At 39.0% G+C, this 16,653-nt stretch overlaps 1 protein-coding gene across 1 annotated transcript in view; it reads left to right on the top strand.

Annotated features, from left to right (window-relative positions):
- Positions 1 to 16,653, top strand: part of VWA8 (von Willebrand factor A domain containing 8) — a 350,725-nt gene that overhangs the window by 225,812 nt on the left and 108,260 nt on the right. The window contains exons 35-36 of the mRNA XM_055137059.1: positions 7,811 to 8,006; positions 12,539 to 12,620. Of these exons, the coding sequence (XP_054993034.1) occupies positions 7,811 to 8,006; positions 12,539 to 12,620 (278 nt within the window). The remainder of the gene's footprint in view (positions 1 to 7,810; positions 8,007 to 12,538; positions 12,621 to 16,653) is intronic.

The raw sequence follows: 16,653 nt of genomic DNA on the forward strand, positions 1-16,653 counted from the left end.
TGGGTTCGATTCCTCCATCCCTCTCGGAGAGCCCGGCAAGCTACCGAGAGTATCCCACCTGCAAGGCAGAGCCTGGCAAACTACCCATGGCATATTCGATATGCCAAAAACAGTAACAACAAATCTCACAATGGAGACATTACTGGTGCCCGCTCAAGCAAATGGAAGAACAAATGGTAGGACAGTGCTACAGTGACAGACAGTGCTACATACTTGAGGCTTTCTTTATTTTCTTTTAATATTTTGTTTCTACCTCATGCCGTTGTGATTAAAAAAAAGGGTGCTTGATACAATTTTTATCTTCACATATTTTAGTAAGACTTATTTAGTGTCCTATCATGATCTATCCTTGAGAATATTTCATACACACTTTAAAATAATATGAACTCATTTCTAGTGAATAGAAACTTCTGTCTATGTCTATTAAACTGGTCTCACAAATTACTTCGCTTAATGACATTATTTCTTTTAAGTCTTTGTTTGGATCAGCTGAGCATGTTGTTAGTAGTGTATTGGATTCCCTACTATTATGGTTACTGTCAGCATGTCCCTTGTGGTATGTTAATAACTGTTTTCTATATTTAGGTGTTCAGTGTTGGGTGCATATACATTGATGTTAACTTCATCCTTCTTATGAACTGACCACTTGATCATCATATATCTATATTTGTCTTATTACTTTATTTAGTTAAAATGTCTTTTTATTTCAGATAGGAAAATAATAGTATCTGCCCTTTTCTCTGCAGTCATTGGCTTGGAAAAACCTTGCTCCAGCCTTTATTTTAAGCCAGTTTGCCTTTATATTTGATGTGAAACCGTCTTATGCATTTTTTTGATGAATCCTGTTTTTTTAATCCACCTAGACACTCAATGTCTTTTAATTAGTAATTTTAAACCATTCACAATTGGGGAGATTGTCGATATTTGAGTCTGTTTTTTCTACCATTCTACCCTTTTCTTTCTGGTTCTTTATATTTCATTCTTTTGCACTTATTTCTAAGTGTCTGTGCTACAGACTTTTTACTTTATGCCTATCAGGATAAATTTCTCTGTATCTAAGCTCGCTGTTTTAGTCCTGGTATAGATTAGTCATCTTTAGAATAATTAGGTTCTTCCCAGTTCTTTTTTCCCTAGATGTTTTGTTGTTGACTCACTTATACTTGTTTATGGTTCTGACTACTATTTATTGCCCTGTTCATGGTTAGTGTTCTTTTACTTCTTCTATACAACATCTCTTTCCCCATGTTTCTTGTTAGTCTGGTTTGGCCACCACGCCAATTATTTGGAAAAGTATTTCTTTTTCATATTTGACAACTTTTCAGGATACTCTTGCACAGAAGTTTTCATCTTTTATAATGTGAATATGTCATTTCACTCTCTCCCCTAGCCTGTAAGGTTTCTTCTGAGAAATCTGATGATATCCTGATCAAGGTGCCTTTTCATGTTACTTTCATTTTTTCTCTAGAGGCCTGTAATATTTTTCTTTCTCAATTGACTTTTGATCATGTGGCAGTAATGTGTCTATGGTTAATTCTTTGAGCTCTGAAAGTTCTCAATTATTATTTCCTTAGTGAGGAACTCTGTTTCCTTTTCTCCCTCATTACCCTCTGGTATTTCCATTATCCTAATATTGCCTCTTCTGCTGATGTTATAGTTCTTAAGGAATGGCTTCATTTTTCTAAAATCTTATTGCTCCTCTTCCATTTGAGTCATTACTAAAGCTGTATTTTCAGTTTCATTTATTCTTTGGTTTGGGTAGGGGTTTTTGTTCATTTGTTTTTTGCTATGCGGGCTTTTCACCAGCTGTTTTTCAGAGCTGGCAGTGGAGGCCTGACTGGTTCTCAGCCCAATGATGAAACGCTGCTCAGACCTGCAGTTCTTAGAGCTAGCAGACCACACCGGGTAATGTCCCTGCATGTGGGAGGTTCTGAGACTCAAACTCAGGGCCTTACACATTCAGAGCACTTCCTTCTCCCCATAGAGTTCTTCCCCACTGCCCCAGTTACACTTATGTTTTCCTCTGCCACGATGAGCTTATTTCTTGTGCTTTCCGTGGAGGTTTTCATTTCATTCATTGTGTTTCTCATATCCAGTGTCTCTGTATTTTTTTTCCTTTCAATATCTCAAGCCTCTTTGTTTTAGAAGTCCCTCTGATCCTGCATTCTCTTTTTAGGTATTGCTTTATTTGGTGTTTGTATGCGTTCGGTATATTTTGTTGATTTTCTTCACAATGGCTGTTTTACATTGTCTGTTAGACTCCCCAGTTCTGTGACATTGAGATTGATTTTTAAAGTTTCAATCATTCATTCTGTCGCTAGATTTAACAGTTTGGGGGCCTGCGGCATTTTCTTTGTAAAAGCTACTTTAGTTCTTAATGTGAAGATCTGAAGATAAAAAAAAAAAAATTGGGTTTTTTTCACTCTTTGTGTATGGAGTTGAGGGCTGACGTGGGTTCCTTCACTGAGTGCCCACCATAGGGAGGGCCATCCTGGGTATGAAATCCCATGCTACTCCTCTTGTGACCCTTCTGTCCTCTCTCAAGAACCAGACTTAGATGCCATGATTGGGGCACTCTAGGAAAAAACTTGCTGGTCCTTTCCAGTAAAGCTGGGGGGGGCGGGTCTCAACCTTTGAGATTCCTCTGCAGAGCTTGACCCTAGAAGATGGGTTTTTTCAGTCAAAGCTCTAATGGTAAATGTTCGTCCATGATGACTAAGACGACAAGAAGGCGGTTTCTCTAGGCAGAAATTGCTGGGGCTTTCGTCTTGTAAAGATCACCTTACCAGCCATTTGGATCTTTCTTCCCTCTTTGATGGCATCTGCTGATGCCCCAGAAATATGTGTACCCCAGCATCCACTCACTGTCCCTGCTTGGATCACAAACACAAACAGAAGTGGTGTGTTCACCTCCTTTAGGGAAATGCAGCCTGAGGCTCTGACTTTGAGGCTTGGCAGTGGATGAGGGGCAGCCAAGGGCAGCGCCTACATCATTGTGTTTGCCTGAGTTGCCAGTGTTCAGAGCCTGGTAGCAGCATCAGAGTGGGGCTTCCCTTCCTCAGGTTCCACCGGCGACCTTGAGCACACAACCCCTCCCCTTATTTTGCTTGGTCCACTGGCCGTGGAGACTCAGCTCCTTGATCCAGGCAGCAGTAGGAGCTCCGATCTCGCTCCCTGTTCTGCCAGCACCGCAAGAAAACTGCAGATGCTTGACTGATCAAGAGGCCTGTTTTATAAAGAGCATTTTATTTTTTTCAATGGCTTTTCTTCATGCTTTTTTTTTTCCTCCCCTCCCTCCTACCCCATTTTATTTTATCTTTTTTGGAGCTGTATTTGAAATATACCATAGCCAAACTTTAAAATGTGCCTCTCAAGGAAGCAGGCTGGGGGTATGGCCACAGGGGTAGAAGGAAATTGACATTGGTGGGAGGATTAGTGTTGGAACATTATAGGTTTGAAACTGTACTATGAGTAACTTTGTAAATCATGGTGCCTTAAAAAGAAAATTAAAGAAACAAAAAAATAAAAAGAAAAAAAAATTAAAGCAAATTCACCCAAACCAAATGTGTCTGTATTTGGTTTCAACTGTAAACATAATGATCCAATATTTGTTTATATGAAGTAGCAGTCACATTAATCCAATTTGCATTTTCTGCCATACTTAGTTGCACATTTTTCATGTGCTGAGAACTTTTTTTTTAATTTTTAAAACATTTTTGGGCTCCTCTCCTTCTCTGAGAATTTTTAAAACTAATTCTTTTAGCAATTTTCACATATATAATGCAGTATTATTAGCAGTAATATCTATGCTGTGATATTATGACTTCTTTATTTTTTTTTTCTTTTTGGGTCACACCCAACGATGCTCAGGGGTTTAATCCTGGCTCTGTACTCAGGAATTACTCTTGGCAGTGCTCAGGGGACCTGGAAATCAAACCAAGGTCAGCTGTGTGCAAGGCAAACGCCCTCCCCGCTGTGCTATCGCTCCAGCCCCTAATTTTTCTTTTTTAATTTATTTTATTGAATCACCATATGGGAAGTTACAAAGTTCTCAGGCTTATGTCTCAGTTATACAGTACTCAAACACCCATCCCTTTACCCGTGCCCATATTCCACCACCAAAGACCCCAGTATACCTCCCACCTTCCGCCCCCCAGCCCCATCCCTGCCTGCTTTGTTGATAAATTTCACTTCATTTTCATTTTACCTTGATTACATTCCATATTTCAACACAAAATTCACTATTGTTGGAGTTTTCCCCCAAGGCAGCCCTACTGCCAATGAAGCATTTGATAGTTAGTTTTCCATTGCTGAGACTGGAGAGATATGAAGTCCCGCTGTTTCAAGTACATAGAATTTTTCCCCCTCCTTCCCGAGCCACCAAGTTCATGCCTGCTTAATGAATAGTCCTCATATTATGGCTGACACCACGCCGCCCAACGAGAAAAAAGGATATTTCCCGTCCTCGGCCAGCGTGCAGCCCCTAATCTTTAACTAAAAGTTGGCGCCTTTTGACTTCCTCTATTTCACCTATCCTCAGCTCATTTTCCTTCAAGAATTCGTTCTATCTATGAGCTTGATTTGTTGCTTTTAGAGTCCAAACATAAGTGAAATTAGATGTTGTCTTTCTCTGATTTATTTTACCTAGCTTTATTCCATGAAGGTTACAAGTGCTGTCGTAAGTGATGAGATGACATTGTCTTTTGTAGTTGAATACTGTTCCACTAAATGTACCACATTGTCTATCCATCCATCCATGAACATTTTATTTATTTTGATAATAACTATTGTAAATAATGCTGCACTGAATATGAGGATGTTTATATTTTGAAGTTAGCATATATATTTTTTTCAGACAAATATACAGAAGTAAATTACAGTATTATATGGCAGTTCTATTTTTTTCTCTGTTTTTTTTAAAGGAGACTCCTACTGGGCTTTGCAGTTGTGGTTTTTGACAGCATTGCTGATCAGCCGTTAACTGTAAAATTACTTATGTGGGGCAAAAGGGATGATGGATAAATATGGACCCTATATCAAACAGGTCATAAAAATGTTATTCCCAGTGCATTAAGGACTTAAATTTTAATACTTAAGTGTCCGAAATATCCATATATACATACCTAAATATTCTTATAAATAATATAGAATATCTTTAAGATATTAGAGTAGAAAAGAATAAATATGAATAAGAGAATAAATTAATGTAGTAAATTTTAAAATGACGAAAGCAAAAAAGTGACATAAAATTCCAGAATAATTACATCTTGAGAGAGAGTATGAGATGTGGCTGTCAGGGGTCTCACAGGGCACTCAGAGACACTGATGATGTTCTTGTCCTATTTCAGACAGAAGGTAGATGCATGAGGAGTTTGATTTTTAAACTAGTTATATAGTCCCTCTTTTTAGTTATAATCCTTTTCAAGATAAAAGTATGTCGCATATTTCATACTCACCTGTAGGATGGCATTGTCATCCTATACTCACCTGAAAATTATGGGGTTTTTGTTTTGTTTTGTTTTGCTTTGCTTTTTGGGTCACACCTGGCGATGCTCAGGGGATACTCCTGGCTCTGCACTCAGGAATCATTCCTGGCAGTGCTCAGGGGACCATGTGGGATGCTAGGAATCGAACCTGGGTTGGCCGAGTGCAAGGCAAACGCCCTACCTGCTATGCTATCGCTCCAGCCCCTCACCTGAAAATTATGATTGGAAAAGCAGTTATCTACTATACCAGGATTTAAAAGATTCGGGACTAATTTTATTTTTTATTCTTATAAATATATTTACCTGTGGTATCTGCCTAACGGGTTATATTATAAAAGTTGTGATGAATGAGTATACAAGCATGGCTTCCCAGAATTATTTGGCCAACTGCCCCATTTTCAGAAAATTGCTCTGTGCCCCATCCCCCACCACATCTCCAAGCAAGCACACCAAAAGTGCCTCCAACCATTGTACCTGAATCTGCAGCTACTCCCTGGATCCTGAATTATTCCAGCATCCCAAGCCCCTGGGGGGCAGTATTGCCCACTTTGGGAATTTTTTTTTTATTATTGTGAATCACTGTGAGATACAATTACAGAGTTATAAACTTTCGTGCTTGCATTCCAGTCACACAGTGATCAACTACCCATCCCTCCATCAGTGCCCATTCTCCACCACCAATGATCCCACTATCCCTCCCACCACCCCACCCCATTTTCCCCCACCCCACCCCGCCTCTGTAGCAGGGCATTCCCTTTTATTCTCTCTCTCCTTTGGGGTGTTGTGGTTTGCAATAGAGGGATTGAGTAGTCATCATGTTCGGTTTGTAGTCTACTTTCAGCACACATCTCCCATCCTGAGCGGGTCCTTTCCAAGCCACCCTTTACTTGGTGTTTCCTTCTGTATCTGAGCTGCCTTGTCCTCCAGCATGTGAGGCCAGCTTCCAACCCATGAAGCAAACCTCCTGGTACTTATCTTTACTATATTTGGGGTTTTAGTCTCCCATTCTGTTACTTTATGTTCCACAGATGAGTGCAATCTATCTATGTCTATCCCTCTCTTTCTGACTCATTTCACTTAAAACATGATACTTTCCATGTTGATCCACTTATAGGCAAATTTTATGACTTCATCTTTTCTAGCAGCTGCATAGTATTCCATTGTGTGGATGTACCAAAGTTTCTTTAACCAGTCATCTGTTCTTGGGCACTTAGGTTTTTCCAGATTCTTGCTGTTGTAAACAGTACTGTAATGAACATACGAGTGCAGATGTCATTTCTACTATACTTTTTTGTATCTCCAGGATATATTCCCAGAAGTGGTATTGCTGGATCAAATGGGAGCTCAATTTCTAATTTTTTGAGGGTCGTCCATATTGTTTTCCAAAAGGGCTGAACCAGTTGGCATTCCCACCAGTAGTGAAGGAGAGTCCCTTTCTCCCCACATCCACGCCAACACTGGTTGCTTTTGTTCTTTTGGATGTGAGCCAGTCTCTGTGATGTGAGATGATATTTTATTGTTGTTTTGATCTGCATCTCCCTGATGATTAGTGATGAAGGGCATTTTTTTCATGTGCCTTTTGGCCATTCAGATTTCTTCTTTGAGAAAGTTTCTGTTCATTTCATCACCCCATTTTCTGATGAGGTTGGATGTTTTCTTCTTTTTTTTCTTCTTGTTATTTTCTTTTCAACAGAGCCTTGTATATCCTTGGTATCAACCCCTTATCAGATGGGTACTGAGTGAATATTCTATCCTTCTGTAGACTGTCTTTGTATTCTGGTCATGGTTTCTTTTGTGGTGCAAAAGCTTCTTAGTTTAAGATAGTCCCATTTGTTTATCTCTATTTCCACTTGCTTGGCCAGTGGCGTGTCATCTTTGAAGATACCTTTAGCTTCAATGTCATGGAGGGTTTTGCCAATCTTGTCTTCAATGTATCTTATGGATTCTGGTCTGATGTTGAGGTCTTTAATCCATTTGATCTGACTTTTGTACATGGTGTTAGATAGAGGTCTGAGCCCATTATTTTGCATGTAGCTCTCCAGTTTTGCCAGCACCATTTGTTAAAGAGGATTTCCTTGCTCCATTTCACATTTCTTGATCCCTTATCAAAGACTAGATAATCATATATTTGAGGTTCTGTGTGAGGATATTCAACCCTGTTCCATTGGTCTGTGGCTCTGCCTTTGTTCCAGTACCATGCTGTGTTAATTATTACTGCTTTGTAGTAGATTTTCAGGTTGGGGAAGGTGATACCTCCCATCTTCTTTTTCACTTTGGGAAATTTGATACGTGGTATTTCAGTATTTGAATCTCTTTTTTTCCCCCAGTCACCCAGTGAAGTGTATTCTTGGAAAAGGCCATCATCTTTAAATAAACCAAGGACCACTGACTCAGCATTCTATGGAGCAAAGAAGAAGAATGAAACTCCAAAACAGAGCAACTGTGTGACTCTTTTAGATTCTAATCAGATAATCAGGATTTTGCCCCCAGGAAATGTCCCTCTAAAAGATATCTATCCAAAAGGTAAGCACTGATGTCCAGTTTTTAAGGGGCTATAGTTTGTTTTTGACTGGGCACTTAATTTATCATTATTGTTCGTTACTTATAATCTGAATAATTCTAATAGGGTCTAGAGGTAACTACAAAAGACTGATATGTGGAGACTAGAGAGAGAGTAAAGCAGGTAGGGCACTTGCCTTGCATTCTGCTGATCCGTGTTTTATCTCTGGCACCACATATGTCCCTGACCCCTACCAGGAGTGATACTGGAGTTCAGAGCCAGTAAACCAGGTATGGCCCAACTCCATCCTAAAACCACCCCCCCCACCGTCCCCCGCCACACATACACCCACCACCACCAAAGAAAACCAAACTGTGAATAGCATTTTATATATGATCAAAATATAAGGACTGCAGTTTAATTTAACCAAAATTGTTGCATAGACATACTGGGGGATGAGGAAATTACGTGTCAGGAAAGGAATGGGAACATAAAGGCACTCAACTCTTTATTTTACATAGTAGAAACAATTAATAGTACCCCAGACTCAAACATCAAGATCAGAATGCAGGTGAAGGGATCCTAGGGATGACTCAGCACAGAAATGTCAGTTGGCCAAATATGAAGCTGTATAAGGCCATGAGTTTGATCCCTAGAGCTGCCCACATCCACCGCGGCTCTGCTGTCTGGGAGTCTGTCCCCATGGCAGAGTGTGCTTTCCACCACGCAACCGTGCACATGCAAGCTCTGCGGCTAACGTACACAGCCCTCAGCAAGCACCAGAGTCAAATACACAAGCACAGCCACCCTGCTTAACACCCCCCACCCCTGCATTTCAGCAGAAGAAAGAAAATGGAAGTGGGGGGGAGGAGAAAATGAAGGTGATTATCCAAAAAATTGGAAGGGGGGAAAAAAGAATGAAGGTAAATACCAAACAATAAATAAATAAATAAATAGATAGATAGATAAATAAATAAATAAAAGCTCAGAGGTGGAAAACATTCCTGAAAACTGTCAGGGAGGGATTAGAGAAGTAAAGCAGAGGCTGTTTTTTGTTTTTTTCCCACCCTGTTCGCTCTTTAATCTAGGCATGTGTAGGTCTCATAAAAATTCCAACTTGTTTTTTAAGTAAATAGGGTCTAACTATCTGGATTCTCAGCAACGAGTGCTAATCAGCCCTCCACTGAAGAATCAATTGAAGTAAAAGCCACTCTGTTGGCTTCCACAAAGCCAAAATAAAACTTTTGCTTAATGGAGATAGAAATTATTGCTCTTCCCATTTTTTTTTCTAGCTAAATATTAGCTCCCCTTCCACCCTTTAATCACACGTCCTCATCTTTTAAAACACAAAATGAGGGCCTGTAATAGAGAGTAGGACACTGGTTTTAGAGCTTCGAGCACATGCAAGGATTTGGTATTGGCACGATTAGATGGCACACATTGCTGGTTTTGCCTGTGAGCACCGAGAGATGTGTTCAACCTCATACTTAATGGCTGTAACAAACCGCACTGCTAGGAGTGAAACTTTCAATATAATTGTGTTTTCCCTTAAGTGTTCTTGGATGTCTTTTCTGAGAGTTTATACCCCCACCTAACCTTGGCTCTGAATCGACTGTCCCCACTGTAAGGGTGCCTTGCCTTGCATTGTCAGCGACCTAATCTTTAAGTGTAGTTTATACCTAGCTTTGAAAGCCACTCGGATTATAACTGCAATGGAAATTCACTGAGCTTCCCCCTCTCTACTGTGTTGAAATGTTTAAAATGAATAGACAAGAATTTGGCTACTTTTTTTAAAGAAACTCTCTCCAGATTTCACTCTTTAATTCAATCGCATCCTGAGATGATTTATTTTCAAATAAGTAAGGCTCAATTCTGGTATTTCAAGTGCTAACAGGTAGTAACTGTCGCCACCACCACTTCTCTTGTATTTCTTTGAAGTACTTCATAGCCACAAAACTGCCTTTTCTGGTGCAAATATATATATATATATATATATATATGTACATATATATATATATATTTAGCTCCAGGAGTAAAATTCTTGCTTCCTCCTTTGTGAAATAAACATAGCCACTATTGGCTATATTTTTCTCAACCTCTTTATTGAATTAATTTGTACAATTAGGGAAAAGATTGGGGCGGGGGCATTTTTAAATAAGTTGGCTCACTTGCTTTCAGAGGCAGTCTAAATCTGCTGATGGCATTGGCTCAACTCAGTACTACTCAGGAAAAAGAAGTGCCTGTAAGTGGCAAGTCAAAAAGTATGTTGGTTAACGAGGCACTTCTTAGTCATTTTGAACTGCTTCAGTGGCTGGTCATTTTTGGCAAATAACCTGGGTCTATAAATAAGTCCATCTCCCTCAGCTACGTCCTAGCAGCAGGAACTGTCAAAAATGATAGATGGTGTAAACGTTTATCCACGATTGACCTTCTATCCCAGGGGCATTTCCAGTGGAGGCAGTACATGAGTTAGGATAAGTATGTTTGTTTTATTCAGATGTAGATCTGGGGACAGCTAATACAGTCCTATGGGTGCTCAGATTAACATAGTAACTCTCTTCCTCTACAGACCCTTAACATTTTCTTCCTTTTCTCTTAACCCTTGGCCCCCAGAAGTCAGTGTTTGCCTACCTCTGCATTGTGTACCTGAGCTGGGCCTGGGTTTCCCCAATCTTCCCAAAGGCCCATAAAGCTTTATAAAGAAGATTGAACATTATCCAGTAGGCGCCCCAGATGGAACAGGAACCACATTTCTTTCCTCTTGAGTTTTTCAGGTGCTCTACTAAAAATTTTCTACTGAAAACATGAAGAAAAAAAAAAGAGAGAGAGACAAACTTCTTGTTTCTTTGTAAATTATAGGCAAATTCACTGTAGACATTGGCAAACCAATAACAACAAAACTTTAAAAGTATATATTCTGGGGCCAGAGCAATAGCACAGCAAAGAGAACGTTTGCTTTGCCTGGGACCTGGGTTCGATCCCTTTCATCCCATATGGCCCCCCAAGTACTGCCAGGAATAATTCCTGAGTGCAGAGCCAGGAGTAACTCCTGAGCATAGCTGGGTGTGGCCCAAAAAGCAAAAAAAAAGTATACTGAGTAGAAAATGTGTTTTTGTTTTGTTTTACTTTGTCTTGTTTGGGGGTATAGGTTCACACCCAGTGGTGCTCAGGGCATGCTCCTGATTCTGTGCTCAGAGATTACTCTTAGCAGTGCTTGGGGGAAGGGGGCGGGAAGCGTCGCATATATGGTGTCAGGGATTGAACCTGATGGAACTAAGTTCTACTACATACAATGACAAATACCTTGTCCCTGTACTATTTCTTTCACCCTAGTCTTTAAAAGAGATATTAGTATCCAAGATTTTGCTAAGTGGGACTTTAAAAAATATATATAGTTACACAGTTTTTTAGCTTTTTCTATGTTTTAACACTAATACTACATATAATGTTAAATAAACTGCTCAACTTTGTTTATTATATATGTATAGTTGACCTAGAGACAGCCAAAGTCAGAGGTGCATGGAACAGTAGACAGAGCAGAGATTGCAGAGCTAGAGATCTGGTCTGAAGGCCATCTCAATTTTATTCTAGCTCTACTGCCTCAAGTGACTCACGTTATTCTATCACTACTTTGCTAGATAGCCTCAGCTTCCTCCTCTTTGCTAGAAGAGTCTTTGCTGTTGTGAGAACTAAATGTGCTGTGAAGAGGAGGCAGTATTCAGTCAGGGAGGGCAGCTGGTGAGGACAAATATGGCAATGACCCTCACGGCCATAAAAGTCTGTAAACCCCAGGGATTTGCTGAGAAGCAACCCAGAAGCAGAGTAGGGGGGCTCTGGCCCCTATATATTTTACTGCTCATCTTCCCCATGTCATATTCGTCATACCCTAGAGACCTCACCTTACTGCCCTGTCTTCACCTCATCTTCTCACTGGCAGGGTCATAAGACTAGTGGCGACTATGCATTGAGCAAGTACGAATTAGGTGTTCTTCATTAACAGAATCCTCAGTGTAATGTTATGATGCTCAGGTGCAATAATAATCCCCCTTTTAGAAATGATGAAGGGTGGTGGGGGAGGCAAAGGGTCTCAGGAAGATAAGAGTGCAGCATGCATAAACACAGCTAGGCAATAGAGCCAGGATTTTACACCTGCTCCATCTGATTATAAGGTGCGCATTGATGCCACTATAGTGTGTGTTCCCTATCATGATTTCCTAGGAAGGAAAAGAAAATTCAGATGATGAAATATTTTTAACTTTCGGATGATGAAACACAAACCATCTGGGGAAGATATCACAGAAAATATAAAGTATCTGGATTACTTTCTGACAGTAAAAATTACAGAATACATTTCTATTGGACTGCCTTTGTATTCCCCTGACAGAAACAGAACTCAGATAGACTAGCCTTGAGGCTAGACCTGGCCAAGGATATTATCAAGTAATCTCATACTTCTGACCATGTGACTGATTTCATTCACTCTTAGCAGCCTACATGCTTTCCTTTGGTATCATGCAGCCACCGAATACTCAGCTTCTATTTGACTCCTTTGCAGATGTTACCCCTCCCAAAACAGCTGGCTATATAGAAGTCACCGATCTTCAATCAAAAAAACTCCGGTATATCCCCATTCCCAGGTAACCTGTTTTTAACTTTGTTTATCTTTGTTCTTAACTGTCTATCACATAAAAGAGAATGAATTCCTTCCAGATACTCTAAATAAATATGCTTTTTGCTTGCTTAAATAACAAGTACCTTTTTTTTCCCAATTGCAGTGGATTCATAAATCTTGTTCTCCATGCTTTACTGTCATTTTCACTTTATTGTGAAAAAATGTTCAGTTGTTACATAGGTACAGGTCTAACACCATCAGCCTTCATTTTTCCTTTGTTGGTTGAGAAAAGTGATTTTAATATTGAAAACAATCTCATACTAATTTCATGTCATAATTTTCTGAGGTAAATGTGTTCAGAATATCAAAGGACTATAAATAGCATTGGTGTCATATTGCTTTTAATTATGCTACAATCTCTAGAGTCCTGAAGACCGAATAGCAGCCAAAGGATCTCAGAGATTTTTTTAAATTTAATTTTTTTATATTTTATTTTATTTATTTTTAAAATAAATTTATTTATTGAATCACCATGAGAACAGTTATAAAGCTTTCAGGTTTAAGTCTCAGTCATACAATGATGAAACACCCATTCCTTCACTAGTGCACATTTTCCATCACCAAAAACACCAGTATACCCCCCCATCCCAAACCCTCCCCCTACCTGTGTGGCAGATGATTTCCACATTACTCTCTCTCTACTTTGATTACATTTAATATTTTGACACCAGACCCACCGTTATTATTTGGGATTTTCTCCCAATGCCCCCCAAAAGGCAATATTAGACAATTTGTTTTCTATTGCTGATTATGAATGGCATATAATGTCATGCAGCCACAATAGTGGCCATGTGATTTTGGAGTTCTGAAATTTCAATAATTTAATCTGGAGGGATTTCTGCCAAAAGCTGCTGGGTTCTGAGATTCGTTTGTGTGTCTCTGGGATCATGGTTGTTAAGCAGCTTAATCAGTAGCTGGAGGGGCTGTTCGTGGGTGGCTACTCCGGGTCTCACTGGGCTGAGGCAGGACAAGGGCCAGCTCCACTCCCATCCCGTGAGAGATATTAGAGACTTGAAATGGATGCAGTACAATTCGCTTTTGTTGCCCAGCAACGAAAGCAAAATATTCAAGTTAGCTAGACTAACTTGGAACAACAGTGTTCCATTTCTACTGCTGAAAAACACAGGTGTCCTCACCTGTCTATAGCCTGATCCTTTCTAGATACATTCATGCCTGGTCTCTCTCTTTAAACCTAAGTGTATACATCTTCTACATAACAGAGTTTCCTTCTTCTCTTGCCCATAAGTTAATGCCCCCTTCTTCTAATCTTTTAGTCTGCTATGATTGCTCACAATGGAGATGTTACTGGTGTCCGCTCAAGCAAATTGATGAACAACAGAATGACAGTGCTACAGTGCTATGATTTCTTAATGATACCACTTCCCCTCCTCACATAGAATCCCTCACATTAAGCTGAGGTGACTGAGCCCTTACAACACAGTGGTAGTAGCTGCTCCTGAAATTCTGGCAAAGGGGTCTAGAGAGTTGTTTTTTTTGGTTTTTTTTTTCTTTTTGGGTCACACCCGGTGATGCACAGGGGTTACTCCTGGCTCTGCACTCAGGGATTACTCCTGGCGGTGCTCAGGGGACCATATGGGATGCTGGGAATCGAACCCGGGTCGGCTGCGTGCAAGGCAAATGCCCTACCCGCTGTGCTATTGCTCCAGTCCCTAGAGAGTTTTTTATGTCAAATATGAAGAAGATCAGAAGCTGATAGTCATCCCATAGGTCACCAGACTGCCTTTCACCCATTCTTTCAACTTCTGGTAGAAAAGAACTCAGAGTGACAGTACTCAGTAACTCCAAACATTTTGTTCTTAGAATCCTTTAACCAGCTTTAAGTTTAAGCTTAAAGCCTAAGGCTTTAAGCTTTAAGAAATATGAATAATAAAAACTTTATTCAAAGAAATATATTTGTATGGTTATAAATAGGTCTTCTCAGAGCATCTTAATGTATCTTTTTTTTTTTTTCTTTTTGGGTCACACCTGGCGATGCACAGGGCTCACTCCTGGCTCATGCACTCAGGAATCACCCCTGGCAGTGCTCAGGGGACCATATGGGATGCTGGGATTCGAACCTGGGTCGGCCGCATGCAAAGCAAACACCCTACCAGCTGTGCTATCACTCCAGCCCCTTAATGTATCTTTAATGGAAAATGGCCTTTCGTAATTTAGAAAAATTCATTATTCTATACTAATTGTATGTTCACTATAGTACTATTGTTCAAGTAACAAAAGGTTTTTGTTGGGGCCAGAGCTATAGTACAGTGGGTAACCCAGGTTCAATCTCCAGCACCCCGTGTGGTCCCCCAACCTGACCAGGAGTGATCGCTGAGTGCAGTACCAGGAGTATGCCATGAGCATCACTTGATGTATCCCAAAAACAAACAGAAAAAAAAAGAGCTTTTGTTCCTTACATTCCTAAACCATCAATTATTTCAATATTGTTCTTAATTTCTCCCACATTAGCCCTAGATTTTTATTTCACTGTTTTTCTCTTTTAATTTCCATGTTTTATCTTTCTGTTATACCTATCATAGAATGAACATCTGGAAGAACAGCTGTGTAGATTGCCAGTGCCAGGCGGATGGTTCAAAAATACAGGAAAGAGAGATTAACCAGGAAATAGCTGTGTAGCTTTTCATTTAGAGCTATGCCATCTAATAGCAATACAATGCAGGCTACATGAGTAATTTCACATTTCTCAGCAATCACATTAAAAGAGTTTTAAAAACCAGGTGAAATTGAATTTAATGTCTTATTTTACCAAATATATGTCAAATATTTTTATTTGACATATATTCAAAATTAAAAAATGAATGTTTTATATTCCACTCCTAAGTCTGAATACATAGCCAATATGTATTTTACTCTTACAGAACTTCTCAATTTGGACTTGCCCCATTTCAAGTGCCATGTGATTTTGAGTCTGTTCATTGTCAGTGTATACAGTTTTTCTTGAGATTAACTATTACCATTTTTGGCATATGTGAGATTCAGAGAAAAAACCATCTGGACTTCACTTTGTTGCTGGTTGCTTAAATTTAGCACTCTGCTAGATATTAAGAATTTTCCATTAATGCCCAACTTTGAGAAAACAAAAGATATAGTAAAATTATATGGCACTGCATAGCAAAATGAATACAACGCTTTACCTCCATAATAATTTCAGTATTATTTGTAAAATTATACTGCCTAGCCCTCTATGTGAGTATATTTATGTATGTATATGTGCATATATCTCAGGTTCATTTTAATTCCATGTATTCCATAGAGGCCTTATAACCATTTGTAAAAGGGACATGCATTTTTTAAATTATGAAGCAGAGCATACAAATATGTTGTGTAGTTCATAGTAAACATGTGATTTTTTTTATACTTAAACAACTTACCCTTGTAAATATTTATGGTAGGGAGTTAAATATGAAACCAGTAGATAAGCATCTTTAGTGCTTTTAGAAGAATTCCAAACATCATAGCTTCATGTGAATAAATTCTTGAATAGCCCTTTACTTCACCATTTACACCTAATTTTTACCCCTAAAGTAATTTTTTTGAGAGAAGATATGAAATAAATCTTGGATTATGTTAAATGTTACCATATTTGAGTCCTTGGAGTACTGTAAAGTAGTTCTGAAGTGCTTGGTTATATCCTACTATTAGTGCCTTCTTTATATAAACAATTTTTAAGATTTATGAGTTTCAGAATAACTTATATAGACATTCTGTGTTTAGCATCTACTAAAGCAAACCAGTATTTAAAAAAAAATTAAAAGTAGATGTTGTATATTCCTTAGCATATTGTATTTACTAATATGTTGATAGCTTATTATGCTTGTATTATTTGATTGGACCATCACTTTAAAGCACTTTAAAGCATTTATTTCATACAGAGAGTATCAGATATAGAGAACCAACACAGATATAGAGAATGAACCAACACTGAAAATCAGAGTTTATAACCTTTGTTTTAAGGTTATAAATAATAACCGTATATT

The sequence above is a fragment of the Sorex araneus genome, chromosome 1 (assembly GCF_027595985.1).
Source record: "Sorex araneus isolate mSorAra2 chromosome 1, mSorAra2.pri, whole genome shotgun sequence".
Taxonomy (NCBI): domain Eukaryota; kingdom Metazoa; phylum Chordata; class Mammalia; order Eulipotyphla; family Soricidae; genus Sorex; species Sorex araneus.